This window comes from Heloderma suspectum, chromosome 2 (genome assembly GCF_057233095.1).
Source record: "Heloderma suspectum isolate Gila_16-S chromosome 2, 16-S_ref, whole genome shotgun sequence".
NCBI lineage: Eukaryota > Metazoa > Chordata > Lepidosauria > Squamata > Helodermatidae > Heloderma > Heloderma suspectum.
Genome location: NC_139459.1, coordinates 157,347,588 through 157,368,892, shown reverse-complemented (window position 1 = coordinate 157,368,892; position 21,305 = coordinate 157,347,588). Strand labels below are relative to the sequence as shown.

The 21,305-nt window shown below is 43.1% G+C and overlaps 1 protein-coding gene across 2 annotated transcripts in view; it reads right to left on the bottom strand.

The window, feature by feature from the left end:
- SIDT1 (SID1 transmembrane family member 1) overlaps nt 1-21,305 on the bottom strand; it is a 315,540-nt gene that overhangs the window by 231,587 nt on the left and 62,648 nt on the right. For both annotated transcript variants that reach the window (XM_084835330.1, XM_084835331.1), the window contains exons 4-5: nt 16,530-16,575; nt 2,108-2,209 (exon numbers count right to left, since the gene is read on the bottom strand). In XM_084835330.1, the coding sequence (XP_084691456.1) occupies nt 2,108-2,209; nt 16,530-16,575 (148 nt within the window). The remainder of the gene's footprint in view (nt 1-2,107; nt 2,210-16,529; nt 16,576-21,305) is intronic.

The window sequence follows — 21,305 nt, the reverse complement described above, 5'->3', positions numbered from 1 at the left end:
ATTCATTGCAAATTGGAGCAAAATGAAATATGAACACAAAAAAGTCTCTATACACCTTTGTAATCACAGGTGTAGGGATGTCAGAGAATTTCGCCACGAATCTCCCCCGAAATCGGTGGCAAAACGGTCTGCCCCCCCCGGGATGGGACTTACCTTGGGTGAATCTTCCTGGTGGTGGCAGCGGCTCCGGCGGCGGTTCAATGGCGGCGGCGGCCAGTCTTCCGACCTGCTGCTGCCGCCGCCATTTCCAGTAAAAAAAAAAAAAAGTGATAGGCTACGTAAAGATTTACGTAGCCTATCACGGCTAGATTTTTAAAAAATACCGTGATAGGCTACGTAAATGTTTACGTAGCCTATCACGGCTGAGTAAAAAAAAAAAATAACTGCGCGTACGCAAATGGGCACCGCCATTTGCGTATGTGCGGTTATTTTTTTTTTACTCAGCTGTGATAGGCTACGTAAACATTTACATAGCCTATCACGGCTGACTGCAGGGACGCAAACAGCGGCGGCTATGGCCGCTGCCATTTGCGGACCCGGCCGGCCAGGATTCGGGGGGGGGAGGGACAGAGCGCCTCCCCCCCTGGCCAGAATTTCGGGGGGGAGGGACGGAGCGCCTCCCCCCCGGCCAGAATTTCGGGGGGGGGAGGGACGGAGCGCCTCCGCCCCGGCCAGAATTTCGGGGGGAGGGACAGAGCGCCTCCCCCCCACCTCGAATCACATTTCGTTAAAAGGTAAGTGACTTTCGTACATCCCTACACAGGTGCAGGCCAAAGCACAATGATATGCCAGTAACATACGGCCAGTAAACAAATCATGAAGGGATTAAGAGAGACCTACAGTTAAAAGTAACGCAGTCAGAGTTTAGTTTACACCAAGAACAGTGTATTTAAGTAAGTTTTGTAAAGATAAAAGATGTAACACTACGAATGTTGCATCAAACAGAGTTAGTGAAGTTAAACCTTTCATTAGATTTTATTTTTCTTCATGAACTGGGTTCGCAGGGAACCAAGTGCTTGTTACTTGTAATTATAATTTCAAATTCAGAACAGTTCCTCAAGGAACCATATTTAGCTATAAAATTCACAATAATGTGTCTTACTTGTAAGTAGTGGAAAGGTGGGATACAGTTTTGCCCTGTTTGTTCATTAATTTCCCCATAACTCTTGACCAGACCATATCTGAGCAATGTCCTGTTTTCAGTTAAATCATTTTCTTCCCAATTTTTCATATTACCAAGACTATTTTTATTTATTATCTGTTCATTATAATTTATTGGTGCTAATGGCAAAAACCCAGGACTTAATTTACTTTTAAACATTTTACTTATTTTAAACAGTACAGGGCTTTTCTCTAATCATATCCAAATCCCTTTTGCTGAACAACCAAAGAGTATGTTTGATGTAGGTTGTTAATTTATGCTGCTCTTTCTTTGTCCCCTTATCCATTGTAAACCATGATTTTAATTAAGTCAACATGGATGCTGTATAATTCCACCTAATACAGGGGACTGCTATATCCCCTAAATTATATGGTTGATAATATTTTGAAATATTTTGAATAAATATTATAAAGAGCAGGTTGAAATATTTTAATGAAAGAAGATAAATAGCAGTTTCCAAGCAAACTGCGGTATTTTTTCTTGTTTGGTAAACTTATTGCCAAGTGTTCTTACCTTCAGGTAATAAAAATTACAGTATATTATAAATAGTACATGGTGGATTAGTAGTAAATTTAATATTGGATTAAGATTACAATAACAAGCATCTACTGCAATAGGAATAAGGTTTCTAAAAAGTAGAAGTGTGTTGAATGTCATGGGTTGGGGTAAAGAGTCTTGAAAGGTTGAGAAACATTATGTTACTCAGCTTACCACAGCTGATTTACATGAGGCAGGAATAGCACAGTTCCCGCTCACAAGTGTTACTCACATGTACACTCTCCATATTTGGCAGGAAATTCCTGTCCAAACCAATCAAATTAAATAAGGCAAGACTAAACCCCCAATGTTATTGATGAAGTACAATGTTAAACATAGAAACACTACACCAAATGCTCCACTTGGCTCTTATAGGCCATCACTCCTACCCATCCTCTTACAGCTTACCACAATGTCCTGGATGGAGACAACGGAGCATGGGTAGACTGTCTCAGAAATCACTCTGACAATGACAGAATCCACATCCGGAGGAAACTTGTACAGAAAATACTATGGAAAGAGGAGAGAATTTCAGAATTATTTCTGCTACATACTGTAAAAGCATCCTTATGACTTGAGAAAAATGCCACAAACTGGAGAGACCAAGGCCCCATCTATATGGCGCTGACTGGGTCTATTGCATCGTTGGAGCTGCATAACTCCTGTGCTGTGGATGCTTAACAACCTAGATATATCGGGGCTAGTTACTGCGCAGTTTTGCTGTGGTGCAGGAGCCCGCCAAGCGCTGTCACCGCCGCCGTGAGCAATGGCACCCAGCAAAGAGAGACGCCATTGTTCGCGGTGGTGGCGACATGAAGCTCTGGTTCCCTCCCTCATTGCAGCTGCATTCTTCTCTGCCGAGCAGAGCCCTGGCAGAGAGGGATGCAGTTGCTCTCAGCGGCAGTACAAAGCGCCGCTTCCCGCTCCCATCCCAACTGCTGGCAGGATGGGAAGCGACTGGGAAGAGAGGGAAGAGAGGAGAGGAGGAAAAAGGTGTCACACTGTCACTCACCGCCCACTCCACGCCCACCGCAAACTGTGCTGTCACCCCAAGGGATGGTTAGATAGTGCACCCCACCATGTTGAAGCTGCTGCAGCTGAAAAATTTGGAGGAAAACTACACCTTGGAAATCCACATTTTCTGGGCAGAAACCACAGAAGACTGTGAGGTGGCGACTGCATTGTCTAATCAAAAGGACCTCCACTCGCACTGGCCCCGGACTAAAAGGCACGTCTAGATGTGCCCACAGTGAAGAAAATTTCTCAACTACTGGCAACCCAAGCATTGGTCTGAAGTCACATGATACAGCAATTTTGGTAAAGCTAAGCAAGTCTGTCTGGTTAGACCCTGGACGAAAGACTCCTTGGGAACTCTCTATGCATGCTGCCTTGAGTTCAGACATGGAAGAAAGGTGGGATGTAAATGAAATAAATACTGTTATATCTCTGATGCTTTGGAAGAGATAGAAAAACCAGCCTTATACCTGATCAAATAAATATTTCCCCCTTTCCCACCATTCCATTATGATGCTCCAACATGTCACGGCACATGAATCAACATCTCCACCTCATCAATTGTTCTACAGGGCCCAATTTAAATGATACTTTAGTGTCTTGGGAGCTGCCACTTTAAGCCATGACTGCAACAGCTGTCCAGTCTGGCAGCCATCACAGGCATGGCTCAGAACAATTTAGCTGGGTATTTTATATGAGACTGTGACAGGGGGAGCAACCATAGGAGTGGTCATTCCAATTTTGTTGAAATTGCCCCTAGTTAAGTAGAATGAAGTGGTAGATGCTACATATTTAATGTAGGGACGGTGGAGAATTCCGCCACCGATTTCAGTGAGGCTGAATGCACCGAAATCCGTGGACGAAGCTTACCTGGGGCAGATGTTCCGGATGGCGGCGGCTTCGGCGGCTGGTCTTTTGACCAGCTGCTGCAGTCGCCATTTGCATTCTGGTCTTTGCCGTGATAAATACTTATGTAGCCTATTACGGTAAGCCAAGAAAACAAAAAAAACCACGGTGTACACAAATGGCAGCGGCTAAGTGGCTGCCATTTGCGTTCCCTATTTTTCGCGGTTTTATCCTACGTAAATATTTACATAGGCTTTTATGGCAAAAAAAAGGGAACCGCAAATAGTGCCCACTACGCTATTTGAGGTTCCCTTTTTTTTCGCCGTAATTGCCTACGTAAATATTTACGTAGGATAAAACCGCGAAAAATAGGGAACGCAAATGGCGGCCGCCATAGACACCACCATTTGCGGTGTTTTCCACAAAACGCCGTTTGGGGGGGGGTCATGCCATGATAGGCTACATAAATACTTACGTAGCCTATCACGGCAGCCTGGAAGGATGCAAATGGCGGCCGCCATTTGCGTCCGCAGCAGCCCGTCTGTGGCCGGAAGTCCGGCTGCGGACGGCCCTGGCTGGCTGCTCCATGGAGCCGCTGCAGAGCAGAGCCGGCCGGGCAGGATTCTGGGGGGGGAGGACCGGATCGCCTCCTCCCCATCGAGGATTCCAGGGGGAGGGATGGAGCACCTCCCCACCCAAGCAGATGCCCCGACCGGAACCAGGTAAGCAATTCGTACATCCCTAATTTAATGTAGCAGCTACAACTACATACTACATTAAATACACAATATGTAGCTGATCTTCACCAGTTGTTGTTTTTTTTTTTAAAATAAAGTAAGCATGCAGGGCCCTGATCTAGATTGGGACTACGTGCGGGCATGGGAGCTTTAACCTTCTCATCCAGACACTTTCCCCCTGAATTCTCCCAACTACACTGACAAGGGCTGAAGGGGAAAAAAAATCAATTGGCACCAAAAGAGCTTCCTCCGCCCCCACACACACACTTTAAGCCTCTGCAAGGGGGGGGGGGTTTATGGGGGGAAGTGGCTGGGTAGGAAAATTTAAACCTCTCCTACCTGCACACACTGGTCCCAATCCAGATCGGGGCCCTGCAAGCTTACCAAGGTAAAAAAAAATAGTGAGCGTGCTATGTATTTAACATAGCACCTACTTTAGCCCCAAAGATAATAAGAGCTCTTGAGCTGTATTACTTCAGACTACAGATGGGGAAAAAGAGTTATAGATTGTGAGTTCTTGTGGTTTAAACTGTACCACTATTTTTTTTTAAGTTTCTCACTGCTTTGAAATCTAGCAAACTAATTTTAAGCTGTCTTCAAATTTTAAGCTGTCTTCAAATCCATATGGCCATTTTGGAGTTTAGTTTGTACTCCTGTTGCTTGTTTTCCCCAGTATAGACTGACTGCAAGTGGTAAATTGAAACCAGTTATGTGAATTGGTTGCTACGATCACAAATTACTAGCATGATCTGTAAGTCCCATGAGCTGTTTGAGGAAGTCCACACAGTTTGTTGCATGATATCTGTGATTTTTGCTCATGGCTGCTGATTCATATAACTGGTTAGTTATACATATATTCAAACTGTACAGGACTTCGTTATGTTGAGAGAAGAAATTATAAAAGCAGTAATATGAACTGGTTTTCAGGTTGCTTGACATGTTATTTGGTGGCAAATTCCACTACATGTACACATGGCAAAGAGCTGTAGCCAATCCTGGACTCTGTCAAGTGTACCTCACTGGTTCATGCGATTGCAAAACAACAGTCATGCACACTCCTTTTAAGTTTACACATAGAACATAACTTGTGTAATGGCCATTAATCCCCTAGTTTCTAGTTTATGTGTCTTGTTGTAACCACTTTCACAGGCTCAAAAAGCTTATCGTTACAGTTTCATTTTTCACTGAATACAATCAGCCCATGTTCTGGCCAAAATCCCTGGCCCTGTCTACACAGGGGATTTACTGTGGTTCTACCACACTTTAGAGATCATCACGGCAGATGACGTAACCCCCACTCTGCATCAACCATGCGTTTTTCTGCCCAGAAAGCTGCTTCTTTGCAAAGTCGCTTTGTGCCAAATTCTCCCATTGTGGCAGCGGCCTCAGTGCAGTTTGAGAGTCTGTGTGACCTCAGTTGGCTTCAGTGCAGGCTGTGGGGGATGCTAATAGGCGGAAGGGTGGACACAAGGAGAGGTGTTGGCTAAACGTGTCTACTCAGAAGTAACTCATTCTCTTCCTTTGCATTTCACTGAGCACACGAGCGGGGAGAGAGGTGGGAGCAAGCCTGTAGTTTTAAATCTCCACTCTTATGGAAGAGCGAAGGTACGCAGGATGGTAATGATTTTAAAAGCTGATTGCCCCCAAATGACCTTTATTCCCGCTGAGAAAGGGTGGACACGAGAAGAGGTGTTGGCGAAACATGTCTACTCGGAAGTTAGTCATTGCACTTCACTGAGCACAGCAGTAAGGAGAGAGGTGGGAGCAAAACCTCCTCTCATTCGCTGCCCCGCAGCTACACAGTTGATGACGTTCAGTTCTACTCACAGGACTCCACCCACCCAACCCCCAACTAATGCAGTTCTGGTGCCGTCTGCCCCATGAAAGTGGTTTTTTAAAATGTATATACCACTTTACTGGCTATATTTGCCACAGGAGTGCAAGCCTGATTTCATGAAAACCGGATTTAAATGGAATCGCCTCAGAAAGCATCTCTGTGTAGATGGGGCCCTTGTAAACATAATTCTGAAAACCAGACAAATCTCTTCCTTAAACATTCTTGTTCCTATGGCCAAAGAGGGCTGCAGTGTTGTCATTTCACAAATGCCCCCTTTATTAGTCAGTGGGGAGAAGAATATCACCTTTTGTTTATTTTTCTTTTATATTTAAAACCCTTCTCCAAAGTGCACAAAGCACTGCTTCAATAAAACAAATTGAAGCAATACTGCTGACTGGTTTTTATTGACCCATAGCTCTTGGATAAATGTATTCACACCAGCATTGGCCTTGTTTATCATTAATGAACTCAGCCAACCTGAACTCCGTCAAAAGCAGACGTTTTGAAGGGAAGGAGGGAACATTAATTTGCAAATATTGCGCTGAGACTAGAGAGGGTAACTGTGGGAAAGACTAAATGACAGACAACCTACATATTTGCATCTAGGGATGATACACCTTTAAAAGAGAACCCAGAAGATGTTTGTCTCCACAGTCAGGTGATCAACCACAGAAAAAAACATGCAAAGATTCAAAAGCAAATAAAATCAAAACAGGATTATGAGTAGGTAGGAATCCCTTACTCAAGGCTTTTACTGATTTGGTAAGGGAAGTAAGCCATGTTACACTTAAAAATGGTTAAACATTGAAAGAGGTGCTTGAGTTCTGATATGGGCCAAAAGGATCACTTTCTTTTGTGAGCTTCTAATCAGAGAAGAAAGTGCTTTTTGAAATATTTGCTCTTGTCCAGTTTGAGTCCCAAAACCTGTTGTATTTCAACTAAACAAATAGTGCCTTGCTTTTTTTTATTGTGAGTTTTAACAAAAGAAAACAAAAATGTAAAATATAACAACATATTCTAAAATCCTCTGTTTTAAATATTACAATATTCTAGGGAGAAAAAGAAAGAAAGAAAGAAAGAAAGAAAGAAAGAAAGAAAGAAAGAAAGGAAGGAAGGAGTTACAGGTAAACTTCAGTAAAAGCAGACCACATATCCAAATATAAGTCCATTTGCAAGTTACGCCTATATACTACTCTTTCAAATGTTGCTAGCGTTAAGTCTTCAATCCGTTACATTATAGGCGGTGAGATTTTATCCAGTATCATAGTATCAGCCTTTTAGCAACCAAAAGGTTACGAAGGATCCATTTACACTGACCATGTGTTACATTCCAAAAGGCAGGTAAGGATTTTAAGAGAATATTTACATCAATAAATATTCAAGAGCTTTCCAACATGAAATGTATCCATATAATAACTTCCTCCCAAAAGGAGGCAACCATTGGGCATTTTCAAAACATATGAATAAGAGAACTGAACTGCTTTACACCTCCAACGATTAGCCAAGTTTGACAAACCTTTATTAAAGAGATGTTGTGGCATCCAACAGACCCGAAACAAAAGTTTTTGCTGAATAAGGTGTAACTGAAGATCCATACGCATATGCGATACAGGCGCCAAAAGAGCGGTCCACTGATTAGACGAAATAGGACATTTTGATTCCCTGTGCCATTCCTGCTGTAGACCATATGACTCATATTTATTCATTGATAATAAGTATTTGTAAACATGAATTGTAGGTTGATATCTCTGGTCAGCTTCAATAAGTGTTTCCAATAGCAAAGGAGACACCGAGGCAGTAAAAGCAGCAGGACCGAATCTAGATACTAACCAACGTTTCAATTGCAAATACTGCTATTCCGCTGCAGCAGGCAAATCAAATTTATCTCGCAAAGTTGAAAATAGCAAAAACTCATCATCATCAACACCCAATAATTGATCCTGGGTAAAGATCATTTTATCTGTCCAGGTGCACCACAAAAACATTTTCTTTCCAATCCTTAAATCTGCATTTCCCCATAAAGTCAATTTGGCATGGGAAAATGGGTCAAACTGTAATTGGCATGACAATATATGCCTCACATCTCTGCCAGGATTGTGGGAGGAGCCCTATGTGCCTTCATATGCTGAGAAGCTAATGCCATCAATTATAATTTAAATTTCTGGTACAGAAATGTAAATTTATTATTTATATTTATTTATTATTGCATTTATATCCCGCCTTTTTTCCTCTTGCAAGGCACCCAAGGCGGCTTACATTATCCTCCTCCTCTCCGTTTTATCCTCACAACAACAACCCTGTGAGGTAGGTTGGGCTGAGAGTGTGTGACTGGCCCAAAGTCACCCAGTGAGCTTCCATGGCTGAGTGGGGACTAGAACCTGGATCTCCCAGCTCCAGTCCAACACTCTTGCCACTTATTAATAATAATAATAATAATCCATTTAGAGAGAGGCTCCAGACAAGAAGATTCCAACACTGACCAAGGTAGAAAATCAAATCGGAGTAGAAAAGACCAACATTTGGTACAGGTCAGCAAATAAGCCCAATGGTATGTAGCAAGATCCAGAAAACCAAACCCACCTTCATTAATTGGAAGTTGCATCCTTTTCAAAGATATTCTTGGTGGAAAGAAACCCTATAAAATTTTTCAAAACAAAGTATTAAGTTTTTGGAAATATTTGCCAGGTATAAGTATGGGGATCTATAAGGCCCCAGGCCTGAACCAAGCTATCAGTAGTTGTAGAGGGGCTTGGATGATCCATAATGCTCTCTGACTTTGGTTCAGAAGGCTGCTGTTTGCCCTAACAGGCCTCTTGATTTACCAAGATGAGTCAAGGAGCAATAAGGCTGAGAGAGCAGCCTCAGCGCATTCCATACTAGCAAGCTAGAGGATATTTTATGAAGATGTGCCTGGGAAGTGAGGCTTGTTTGTCTTAAAGCTGCAGGTGTCTGTAGTGGAAAAGCTCTGACTGTGTCCCTTCTGACCAAGCACTGTTATGCCTATGCTGGGAATGAACGCTAGTTGGCGCTTGCTAGTGTCGTGCTGCCTCACTGCTAACATGTATGGTATAAGACCTATTTTACCCCATGGCTCTGGGATCAGAGAAGCTGTCAGAGAAGAATAATATGAGGTACAGAATTCATCTTAAGTGTATTAACCTTTACCCCATAAACTCAACTTTAAAGATGCCCATCTATCTATATCTAGTGAAATATCGTTAATCAACTTATTTAAATTTCACCTAATCATTTGAGTTATATCTCTAGAGATAATTATTCCCAAATATGTAATAGACTCTAGGCCTAGCTGAAATTGTCAATTGGCTAATACACTAGAGTATACTTTATCTCCAATTGGCATTATTTCCGACTTTGACCAATTAACTGGATAGCCAAACAATTCACCCAAAGTATTAATCAATTTCATCAAAGCCAAAACCAACGACTGGAGTTTTGATATAAGCAACAAGAGATAATCAGCATAAAGGCTAATTTTAAATTCTAAGCCAAAATGGACAAATCCATGAACGCTACTATTTTGTCTAATAGCACATGGCAGGGGTTCCAAACAAACAATGGGGAAAGAGGGCAACCTTGTCTAGTTCCCCACTCAAGTAAACAAAAAAGCTGAAAATAAACTGTTAGTCATTACTCTTGCTCTTGGAGCCGAATATAAAATTTTGACGCATTTCAAACATTCTGCAGGAAAACCAAAAGTAGTCTATGTGGCAAAAATAGATTTCCAGTGAATTTTACCAATGTGTCAATGCTGTAATCTTTATCTGACATACTAAAGATGTAGAAATAAAAAAATAGTCTAATCTAAAGTAATTAGGGTGAACTGGTGAAATAAAAGTATACTCTCTGTCAGCAGGATGTAAAATTCTCCGAGCATCAATTAAACCATATTCCATCATGTAAGCCTGGAGTGCCAGTCTCACAGCAGGTTGGGTCACAGGAGAAGGATCTAAGACCTCATTAAAGACCCACCCACAAGCAAATAATCATAAGCAATATCAACCAATTTAGCAAAACAATCATGAAACATAGCCGGAGAATCAATATTTAGCCCATATACATTGATCACAGCAATTAATTTACCCATATACTTCACTACCAGAATCAAAAAATACCCCTCGGTATCAAGAATTACCCGTGGAACTGAAATAGAAAGTTGCTTATGAATTAAAATCACAACCGCTTTACATCATGTTGAAGTATCTGTGACATAAGCCTCAACAACCCAGTCCTGTTGCAACATCTGTCCATTCGCAGCCATCAAAAAGGTTTCTTGTAAAAAAAAAAAAGCCATGTCAACATTAAGCTCTTTCAACTTAGAAAGAACTTTTTCCTACTTGTTTACATTTTGCAGCCCCTTGACATTCCATGAAGTCACATTAAGCCCTGAAAAAGCAAGAGCAAATTATTTGCTCCTCCACCCAAACACATCTTAAAATCACAGAATCATAGAATTGGAAGGGGCCTACAAGACCACTGAGTCCAACCTCCTGCTCAATGCAGGAATCCAAGTCAGAGCATCCCTGACAGACGGCTGTCCAGCCTTGTCTTGAATGCCTCCAGTGTGGGAGAGCCCACCACCTCCCCAGGTAATTGGTTCCATTGTCCTATTGCTCTAACAGTCAGGAGGTTTTTTCCTGATGTTCAGCCGGAATCTGGCTTCCTGTCACTTGAGCCCATTATTCCGTGTCCTGCACTCTGGGATGATCGTGAAGAAATCCTGGCCTTCCTCTCTGGGACAACCTTTCCAGTACTTGAACAGCGCTATCATATCTGCCCTCAGTCTTCTCTTCTCAAGGCAAAACATGCCCAGTTCTTTCACTCTCTCTTCATAGGGCTTTGTTTCCAGTCCCCTGATCATCTTTGTTGCCCTCCTCTGAACCCTCTCCAGCTTGTCTGCATCCTTCTTAAAGTGTGGTGCCCAGAACTGGACACAGATGAGGCCTAACCAGTGCTGAGGAGAGGGGAACTAGTACTTCCCGGGATTTGGAAGCAATGCTTCTGTTAATGCAGCCCAAAAGAGCATTTGCCCTTTTTGCAGCCACACCACATTGTTGGCTCATATTCAGCTTGTGATCGACAACAATTCCAAGATCCTTCTCGCTCGTGGTGTTGTTGAGCCACGTATCCCCCATCTTGGAACTGTGCATTTCATTTCTTTTTCCTAGGTGCAGAACTTGGCATTTATCCCTATTAAATGTCATTCTGTAGTTTTCTGCCCAGTGCTCCAGTCTATCCAGATCCCTTTGAATTTTGTTTCTGTCTTCCAAAGTATTAGCTATCCTGCCCAATATTTTGTCTTCTGCAAATGTGATCAGCATTCCCTGCACCTCCTCCTCCAAGTCATTCATAAAAATGTGGAAGAGCACTGGGCCCAGGACTGAGCCCTGTGGTACCCCGCTCATTACCTCTCCCCAGATTGAGAAGATCCCATTGATAAGCACTCTTTCAGTCCGATTCTGTAGCCAACTGTGGATCCACCAGACCATTGTTTTATCTAGCCCACTTTGAGCTAGTTTGCTCATCAGGATATCATGGAGCACTTTGTCGAAAGCTTTGCTGAAGTCGAGGTATATTATGTCCACTGCATTCCCACAGTTCACAAGGGAGGTGAGTTGATCAAAAAATGAGATCAGATTCATCTGGCAGGATTTGTTCTCGACAAATCCATGTTGGCTGCAAGTAATCACTGCACTGTTTTCAAGGCGCTTACAGATGGATTGCTTTATAATCTGCTCCAGAATTTTCCCAGGGATTGATGTCAGACTGACTCGTCTGTAGTTCCCAGGTTCCTCCTTTTTACCCTTTTTGAAGATAGGGACAACATTAGCCCTCCTCCAGTCCTCTGGCACTTTGGAATGTGCTGAATTGTGTGTGAAATGTGTGAAATGTGCTAAGTAAGGAAGAGGCATGATTTACCAGAAACGGGGGGGGGGGGGAGAATATAACCAAGAGTCTCATTCCAAGGGGCCAGGCTCTAGAACCTCACCTCCTGTGACACCAACACAATGTGTCTGCTGAAGGAGCTGGAGACTCAGCAGTGCTCCCCAGAGGTGCCACCTAGGCAGGATTAAAAGCCCTGCCAGCTGACCCAGCACTTGATCAGATGACCCAATGAGCTAATGCAAACCCAACCTAGGTCAATAAAGCCACAGGGCCCACTACTCAGCCTGAGCAACTTCTGTCCTAGGCCCCATCCACAATGAGATGGTTCATGATCTGTTTCTTCTTTAATCCAGAGTTTGATCCATTCGGGTTTGCTTCTCCCACAGCACACAGTAGCCAGTAAAGCTATGTATACTTTTTACAAAAATGCTTGCACTGTGCAAACAGCACCTGAAGCCACCTTAGTTTGGGGTGGGGCTGGGTGGGTGAGTAGATGGACCTCACGAATTGGGTAGGTGTGGGGCAGCGAATGAGTGGAGGCTTGCCCTCTGCTCCTGTTCTCCTTTCCCTGCTCAGTCAAGTGCAAAGGGCATGCATGACTTACTTCCAGGTAGGCATGTTTTGCTAACACCTCCCCTCGTGTGCTCCCTCTCTCAGGGGAAGTCGGGGTGAATTAAAGTACTTGAATTAAATTGCTGCGGATGTGCAGACAGACAGGCTTGCCCCCACCCCCGCCAGTCTCTGCACTCCCATGCTTTGGTAAGTCAATAGGAGACACCCAGTTACTTCCACCCCCATTCGCCTTTCCGTGCTCAGTCAAGTGAAATGGCCGAGAATGATGAGGGGGGTGGGTTCGCTTTTTGAGCTCATAGAAATATGCAGTTCTGCACTCCTGTATATGCACATATTCAAACCATCAGCTCTTAAAATCAATAAAGCTCTGCATCCCTGTGCACCTTCATTTTTTAGCCCTCTGCTCCCCCTGTCCACCCCAATGCAGCTTTGAATCCACAGGCTTTCCCCCCACCCTCGCTTGTCTGCAATGGAGGAGTTACTTCTAAGTAGACATGTAAACATCCTCCCTCCCACCCCTCTGGTGGCAGGTGGTGCCCCTAAGTATACAACAATGCTCCTCTGGCAAAGTGATATTGTGAATGACTGAGCAGCAGCTGTGCTAATAATAATAATGGTCCTGGTGGGATTAGGGGTCATTTGGAGGCCATCAGTTCTTAAAATCAATAAAGACCTGCATACCTGAGAACTGGGAATTCGGGGAGAGGAGGGGCATTGCAGGAATGACTGTAAAATAAGTATGCTGCCTAGATATTTATTTATTTTTTTACAAAGGGAACGCAAAAGCAACGTGCTGACTTTCTCAGGAGTAAGCCTCATTGAAAAAAATGTGATCTACTTCTGAGTAGCCATGATTATCCATGCCAGCTCGTTGTTCCTTGAGGCAAAGAAATTAAAAGGGAGAAAAGAGAGAACCAGCCCCATTCTTATTCAAAGGTGTGCAAATATGGAGACCCCTGATAGGGAGAAGCTGAAGGTTAACTCCTTCCATTCCTTCCCTCTCCCACTGTTTGAGGCTTGCTCTCCACCAGTCTCCCTCCACAGGCGGTGAACTGCAAAAGAGGACAAGTTACTTCCAAGTAGGGATGTGTAGTATTAAAATGGCAGGCTTGAAGCTTGCTCTCCATCACTCACCCTCCCCGCTCAATGAGTATAACAACAGGCAGAGGAATTCTCCCAACGCCTCTGCTCCTGTACTTGGCAAAGTGCGATTTGAAGTTACTTCCAGGTAGACACGACTCTGCTCTCCTGCACCCACCCCCACCATTTCCCCTTCTGTCTCCAGCAGCCTGCAGTGAGGGCAGTTCAGCTCACACAGACCCCAAAAGGACCATGAAAGCTCCGTGATGGGATAATCTGTCAGAAACGCAATCTCAGAAACACCGGATTTTAGAGGTAGAAACAGCATGCTGGCTACAGAGAAAGGCTTGTGTCATCTGCCACTATCTACTTCGGGGCACAATAGAACCAGCATAAAGCCCTGTGTAGATCCAGCCCTAGACATAGAAAATCCTATTAGATTGAACTCCTGCTCTCCACCCTTCCTTACAATAGCCACCATTTCTGGAACCTCACTTTTCCATGCCTTTGTCCTGCTCTAGAACAAGTCTTGGCTGTTTGCAAGCATGTACAGGGAGCGAGGCAATAGAGTAGTTAAATTGGCAAGCAAAGGGTCAAGCACACAGGTTTCAAGTCCAAGGAGTTTTAAGCTAAGGTGGGAGTGGCCAGAATCCAGGCAGAGATCAGAACACCGGCAGTCAGTCAGGCAACAAGGAACAAACAGCAGCAGCAGCAGCAGTCACCATCACAAGGAAGAGGTCAAACACAGTAAAACAGTCGGGTACATTACACAGTCCAGAAGCAGGGACGTTGAGCAGTCCAAAAGGTCAGGAAACAGAGCATCAGACACACGGCACAATTCAGGAGGCAAGGTACACAGCAGAGGCTGGATATACCAAGTTGTTCCAACACTGGCTGGGTTTCCAGTGAAAGCTTTTAAGCCCAAAGCCAGTCAGACCCCACCCAGAGCTCAGCTGTAGCAATCAGAGCTCCCTTTCTAGAGCCTACTCCTGAGGAGTCTCTTTCTCCTGAGGAGACCTCTTCTGGAGGCAAGCACTCCTTCGCACAGGAGCTCTGCAAGCCTGTCACTTGAGGTGGCAATGCTCCTGGGGACCACTACCATGGGGTGGCTCAGCCTCTGCCTCAGAGGCAGAGTCCCGCTCTCCTGCCAAGGATAGCCCTGTAGCCACTTCCCCTGAGGGTTCAGGCTCCTGCGGGTCTGATGGCAGTCCCTGGTCTGGAGTATCCCGGGCTTCTGGCACCTCCAGCTGCTCCTCTGAGGAGGACTCCTCCAGTCTGGGCATGACAGCCTTACACTATGCCACTTGCATCTGGCCCCCACCTTGCTCTCTCCTGACGTGGAGATGCTGACTGTACAGACCCTGTTCCCCAACGGACACAGAGGATGATGGAACTATGCAACACAGTGGGCATGACAACATATACACCTGAACAAGCCAAAAGGGTGGGAACAGCAGCTGGAGGCCTGTATGAGCCTTCTCAACAGAGCATTACAGAGGAAAGATGCAGTACAAGTGTAAGATAATAGAAGGGTGATGAGATAAGCCCCCACTTGCTCTTAAATGTATGTTGATGGCCATTCATTCATTCATTTATACTAAATGGACAGAGGGTGCATACAGAAAGAAAAAAAACTGTTAGTCAAAGTAGATACATATTCCTAGATATAGCAAAATCCACATATTTCCAAATAAAGAAATAAATATATTAAATTCTTTATACCATGGCAGAATTCATATTACAGTATTTCTTAAATTATTGATTTATTATAAAGCACAAATGTAGGCTAGGCATAAATAAATTCAGCCTGCAAAATCCAATACATGGAGCCCAATTATTCATAAAATTATCTTATCCTTGATGTCTTTCTTTTGGTCCTACGAAGGAAGTCAATGTAGCCATTGTAGCAAAGACCCATATTTTGATATTCATTCTGTAATGTCTGATATGTTAGTTAATTTCCAATACTTGGCATAAACCGCTCTAGCAGCTAGCAATTTCACTATGTTCTTTATGTATGAATTCTTACTTAAATGCAAAAGATTGAGTCTAATAGAATAACCTAGTATTTCTTCCATTGTATTGTTTATTTTTTTGCAGATGGGCATAACCACCACATCTGAAAGAAATCACCTTTACTTTTATGGCACTTCCAATACTTAGGATTGTGATTTTTATTTTACTTATAGTTACAGGAATAACCTACATCACTTCAGCATCATTATATAACGAGTCTCACTAATATTCATTCAGAGTGAAAAGTGGTATTCTACTAACCATAAATGTATTTTTGTTCTATTCTTTCACCTGTCCTATTCACTATCTACATGACATTTTGAATGTGAAATGGAGCAAATAAAATAATTTATGATAGGATTGGCCTTTTTTAAAAAATTCTGTATCTTCTCTCAGCTGATTATAAAGATAAAAAGGTTCATCTGAAAAACTATAACAAATTTCCAGTTCTGCTTTGGTTTTCAATTTCAATACAAGTTAAGATCCTATTTTTTACTATTAGATTGTTATACCTATATGATCACTCTGGGGGGACTCCAACACCACCTGAGACCACCTCAGCTAGCTATGGCAGAGATGGTTGGGCACTGGGTTGGGCAGTCCACTAGCAGAATTTCAGATTTGTCTTGGTCACCTACCACCAGGTACACACACTTAAAACTAGGAGATTGCTGGATAGGGTAGCGCAATATGGGGGAAAGACCCATGATATAGATCACTGTAGCTCTACCTTTCCATCCACCACATTTTGACTGGAACTAATTTGTCACTGAAAAGATATATGTATCCCATAGCATATACAACCAATAGTACTCTTACTTGCCTGAGGTTGGGAAGGGCTGGCAGTGAAGCTAAAAGCAGTGCCCATCCTGAAAAAGAAAGGAAGCAAATCGTATGGATATCAGCATGAAAACTGAAACACACAGAATGCTGGCAGGCAGCAGCTTTTTCAAAAACTAATCTTTATTCATCCACAACTTCCTTCATCTTTTCAAATTAACTTCATTCAATATGACAAATGAACACATGAGTGGAAAAAAAATATTGTAGGTACCAAAACAAAATTGAGGAGAAACTGTATGATGAAACATACCTTCAGTCAGATGCCCTGAGCAACAATAATATTTATCCTCAGTAGAAGAAAGTTTCTCAGAATCTAAGGCTTGCATTGCCTGTGGTCATGCATTTTCCTCTTCCTCATGGAAAACATGTTGCCTGAATTGCATGACCACAAGCTGCAAGCCATCCATCACTCCATGTTGGGAAGGTTTCTTGGACTATACAGAAAGACATTCTGGGCTCATAGGAATTATTTCAACAAAACTTCCATTATCCACCATGAACAGGCATAGAAAGTCATTGTGGAAAGCATTCGGATGCAGGGCACTCTTTTCCTATTGGCTGGCTGGCTTCCCTGCCTGCCTCTTGCTACTGCTGCTGCTACCACCTCCTTCTCCTCCTCCTGATGTTGCTGGGGCAGAAAGCACCCTGCAGCTGACTACCTGAGATGGAATCAGCCTTTCTAAGGTAATTAGCTGAAGGGTGCTTCATTCTCTAGTGAGAGGAGATGACAACAACAGAGTGGCCAGCATCTGAGTCACTGATATGCTGCTGCAATCACATGTAACTTAGATAGTTCAAAGCATGTTTACAGCACTATGAGCCACTTTTTAATGTGCATCCATCTTCCCCTTTGATGCCCAGAGACAGAATCTGCATCTTACCAAGTGTCCCAGAGAGAAGGCAGGCATCCCCATTCTCCACTATTAATAGTAATACCCCTATCGGATATTACTTGTGGTATTAATGTCTTTTTTGCTCCTTTGCAACATGGTGTGCTAGCAATTTATCCGCTTTGTTACTTTTTTCAAAATACATCTGTTTTGTAAAACTTAAAACCTTACAAGCTTCATCTGTATTTAATAAATTTAATTGTACTCTAGATGCTTCCCCTTTAGTTTGTTTCTGAGGATCAATTGTTTCTTTATGCTGACTTTCTCAACTTTGACTTTTTTTCCCCAATAGTTCTACCCTGGTTTGATTTCTTTAATCTGAAGGACAATTAAAAAATTATACCCTATATGAAAGCCTTACATGCATCCCATACACCACGGAGGTTGACTTCTCCTGTGTAATTTAATATAAAAAAAATTCAGGTTTTTTATTATCTCCTTTTTAATTCCTTCATTTAATAGCACAAGGGGTTTAGTTTCCATTGATAAATTGATTGCAATGCACGTCCCCTACACCAGGTATCATCCAGAACTGCCAGGAACTTGGCTGCAACCACATACATTAGTTTCTCCAGAATATTCGAGACCAGGCAATAGACTGATCATCAGGTGACCATGAGAGCTTTATAAATAAAGGTCTATCTCAGATGTTTTGAGGGAATTGTTATGATTCCAGTAGGCTGTAAAAGAGGGAGATGAGAGGGGAAGCAGGGCCATTCCACCAGCCCTGCTGAAAGACTATTTCGTTTTTTCCTCTTCTCTTCTCTTCTCTCTTCTCTTCCCATCCTTTTCTTCTCTTTTTAGATTGTATGCCTGTGGGTAGGGGCAGTCTTGTTTTACTGATTGCATGTCAGCTGCTCCAGGAGCCTTTTTGGCTGAAGAGCAAGCTAAATACAGTATAAATAAATAAGGATACTTCAAACAGGTTTTTGATGTGCAGCTCAACTGCAGCAGGCAATTATCTGAAGCCTACCTTCCGTCTGATTTTATCTAATTTATTTTCTGTCAGAAAATAAATGTACCAGTGACTGGATAACACATTCTTGTGACAGCTCTCTGGGGTTTTAAGAATGGGGATGTGCATCCTACCAAAAGAAAAGGACAGCACCTGCATTTGAATGGGCATCCAGATGAGCATTAGGATACACATTTAATTGAAAGTAATAGATAGCATCCCAATCCATGAAAGCATTTAGATCTGAGGTGGGCAACATATGGCCTGTGGGCTGCATGTACCCATACTGCCACCCTCTACCAACATTCACAGCAGCAAAAATATTGGCGATTTGCCATTGGATTTCAGTGACAAACCACTATGGGGGGGTAATATTTGGAGAGGTCATATTTAGCTTGGAAAAAAAATTTGGCTGCTGCCACCAAATTCAGCAGCATGGCAGGAGCAGGAGTGTGGCCTGCAAGGTAGGGGGGGTTGGGAGTCAAAAGTGACCCTGGACCATCTGAAGTTGCCCATCCCTAATTTAGATGAAGAGCTGCATACTGATGTGCACCTGATTTACATCCCCAGTTCCTAAAACCAAGGATATCCTAGAGCAACTTGAATTGATTTTACCATTTCACAAAGTAACATAAGGTCTTCCTGTGTATGTAGTGATTATGTGTATGTATAAATTATCAATAAGGGTCCTATTCTAAACCAAACTTAACAAGGAAACAAAAAGGGAAAAGGAAAAGAGGAGTAAACAGTCCAGACAGTCCCATGTCCAAAAAGTGCTTTACCATAGGTGCCTGGAGTCTTCTGGAGCAGATGCAACTTTTATGTTCACATATTCGAATTCTAACCACTCTCAAGTCATGCCAAGATATAACAAATTACATGGACATCTAACAGCATAAATTACTCCCTTAGTGTTACGGTTCACAAATCCTTGATGTAATGATACTGATTAGAAACAGGGTTTTTAAATAGCTTTAGAGTGGTGCAATTTTCACATACACTACAGTGGCCACATGGGTAGTGACCAATAATCTTTTCACCATTACTGCAGTCCAGAAGACTCCAGGCACCTATGGTAATGCACTGTTTGGACATGGGACATCAGGACAAGGACTTGAAGTTTTGGATAACTGAAAAAAATTCAAGGACATGGGACCAGGCTGTACCATCAACTGAGAAGGAGGGAAATATTCTGGATCTATACCCTTAGGACAATACTGCCCCAGGGACTCAATGAAGAGTGTAACTGGATGCCAATATTGGAATCCTGTTTACTCCTCCTTTTCTCCAATCCTCACCCCCACCCCCTCAACTAGATTAGGTATTGCACTTGCCATTGTTTTATAATTAGTGTGTTGGTTTTGTTTTATGGTGTTTAATGAATTTGTATCATTTTTTGATGTAGTATTTTAATACATATTAAAATACAACAATCCTATGTGTGCCCTTAAAGGGATTTCACAGTTTCCGATATTTAGCCATGGGCTTTAGGACCTTGGAAGTGGCTCACTTTGGTGTACATTATTGTGACTGAGCTGATAACACAGCTGTAATGAGCTTTGGATATGGCTTGTATTTAACAGCCATGAACTCAGAACAATAGGCTACACACTGGCTTTCTTTATACAGAGCTTTTATCTTATGATTGAGATTGTTCCTTCATGGAAGTTTGCAGGCTCTTTACATGACGCCGTGATCCTCCAAGGTGTCTCCTGCACTAAATGCCCTTTGTTCCGTTTTTAAATAGATCGCAGATAATGAGCTATCAAATTACCCTATTGTGTTCCACTTGAGTTCCCTCCGTGAAAAGAGGAAAAGCAGCAAGAAGAGGAGCAAAATCACGGAAAGATAATGGAAGACTCGGATACAGGGAAAGGGGAGGGGGAAAGGAAGTGAGTGAAAAAGGGAGTTGTTGTGATCCTGCATTTAAAACGGAAGCAGAAAGCCCTGTTTTAAATGCAGGATTTTAGGCTGGTGTAGAGATGCCCACTGTATCCAAGCCTGTGAAGGAGTTGGCTGTGGTTTGCAAACTTTAAAAATAGGTTTTTAATTACAGTCTTGTTTACTTTATTGTCTGGCACATGGATGCCCCAAACAGAAAAATTTATCTGCTCAGGTGAAAATACTTGTCAGGGTGGAAACTGAGCCCAGAGAGCCACAGAGCAGTTTGGATTCTGAGGAGGAACTGCTATCCATGGGAGAGGGGCCTGCTCATCCCTCCCATGCTCAGCACCTGGCAGAGATTCCTCCTGCCAGCATTCCTAAGATAGATAGCGACCCTGGCAGTGAGGGAATGCGGGAGGGGGGCTTCTTAGATGCTCGACGCAGACGCAAACAGCAACGAGCGATGGAAGGTGTGGAAAGGAGGCGTAGCGCCCATTTGGCGCGCAAGCAACGGCCGCCTCCCATGGACCCAAGGGAAAGAGGGAGGATCTCTCCCTAGCCCATAAGTTCTGGGTCTTCAAGTGACTCTCTTTCAAACGGGGATCAATTGACTACTTGAAGCTTAGGCCACCCTGCTGTTCCTTGCTTTAGTTGCTGGTGATTAGCATCTGAAAGAGTCATTAAGTTGAAAAAGGATTAAAGCTTTCAAAAAAAATCCCTTCGTCTGTGTCTTGAGTTGGCTATTGGAATCTACTGGGAGAGGCTGCCAGAGCGCTCTTGACAATACTTTATTTTAGATTGCTTATAGACTGTTTAATTGTGGTTAAGTTACTGTTAGTTAATTAATGCCATACGGTTTTGCATCTTTTTACATGTTTCAACAACAGGAGGGAATGGTGTGTCTTGGTGCATTCAAATACCAACCACAGCAGGCAAAACAGATAACCTACAGAGATAGGGTTGGAAGGGGCCTACAAGACCATTGAGTCCAACCCCCTGCTCAATGCAGGAAGCCTGATTCCCAGGC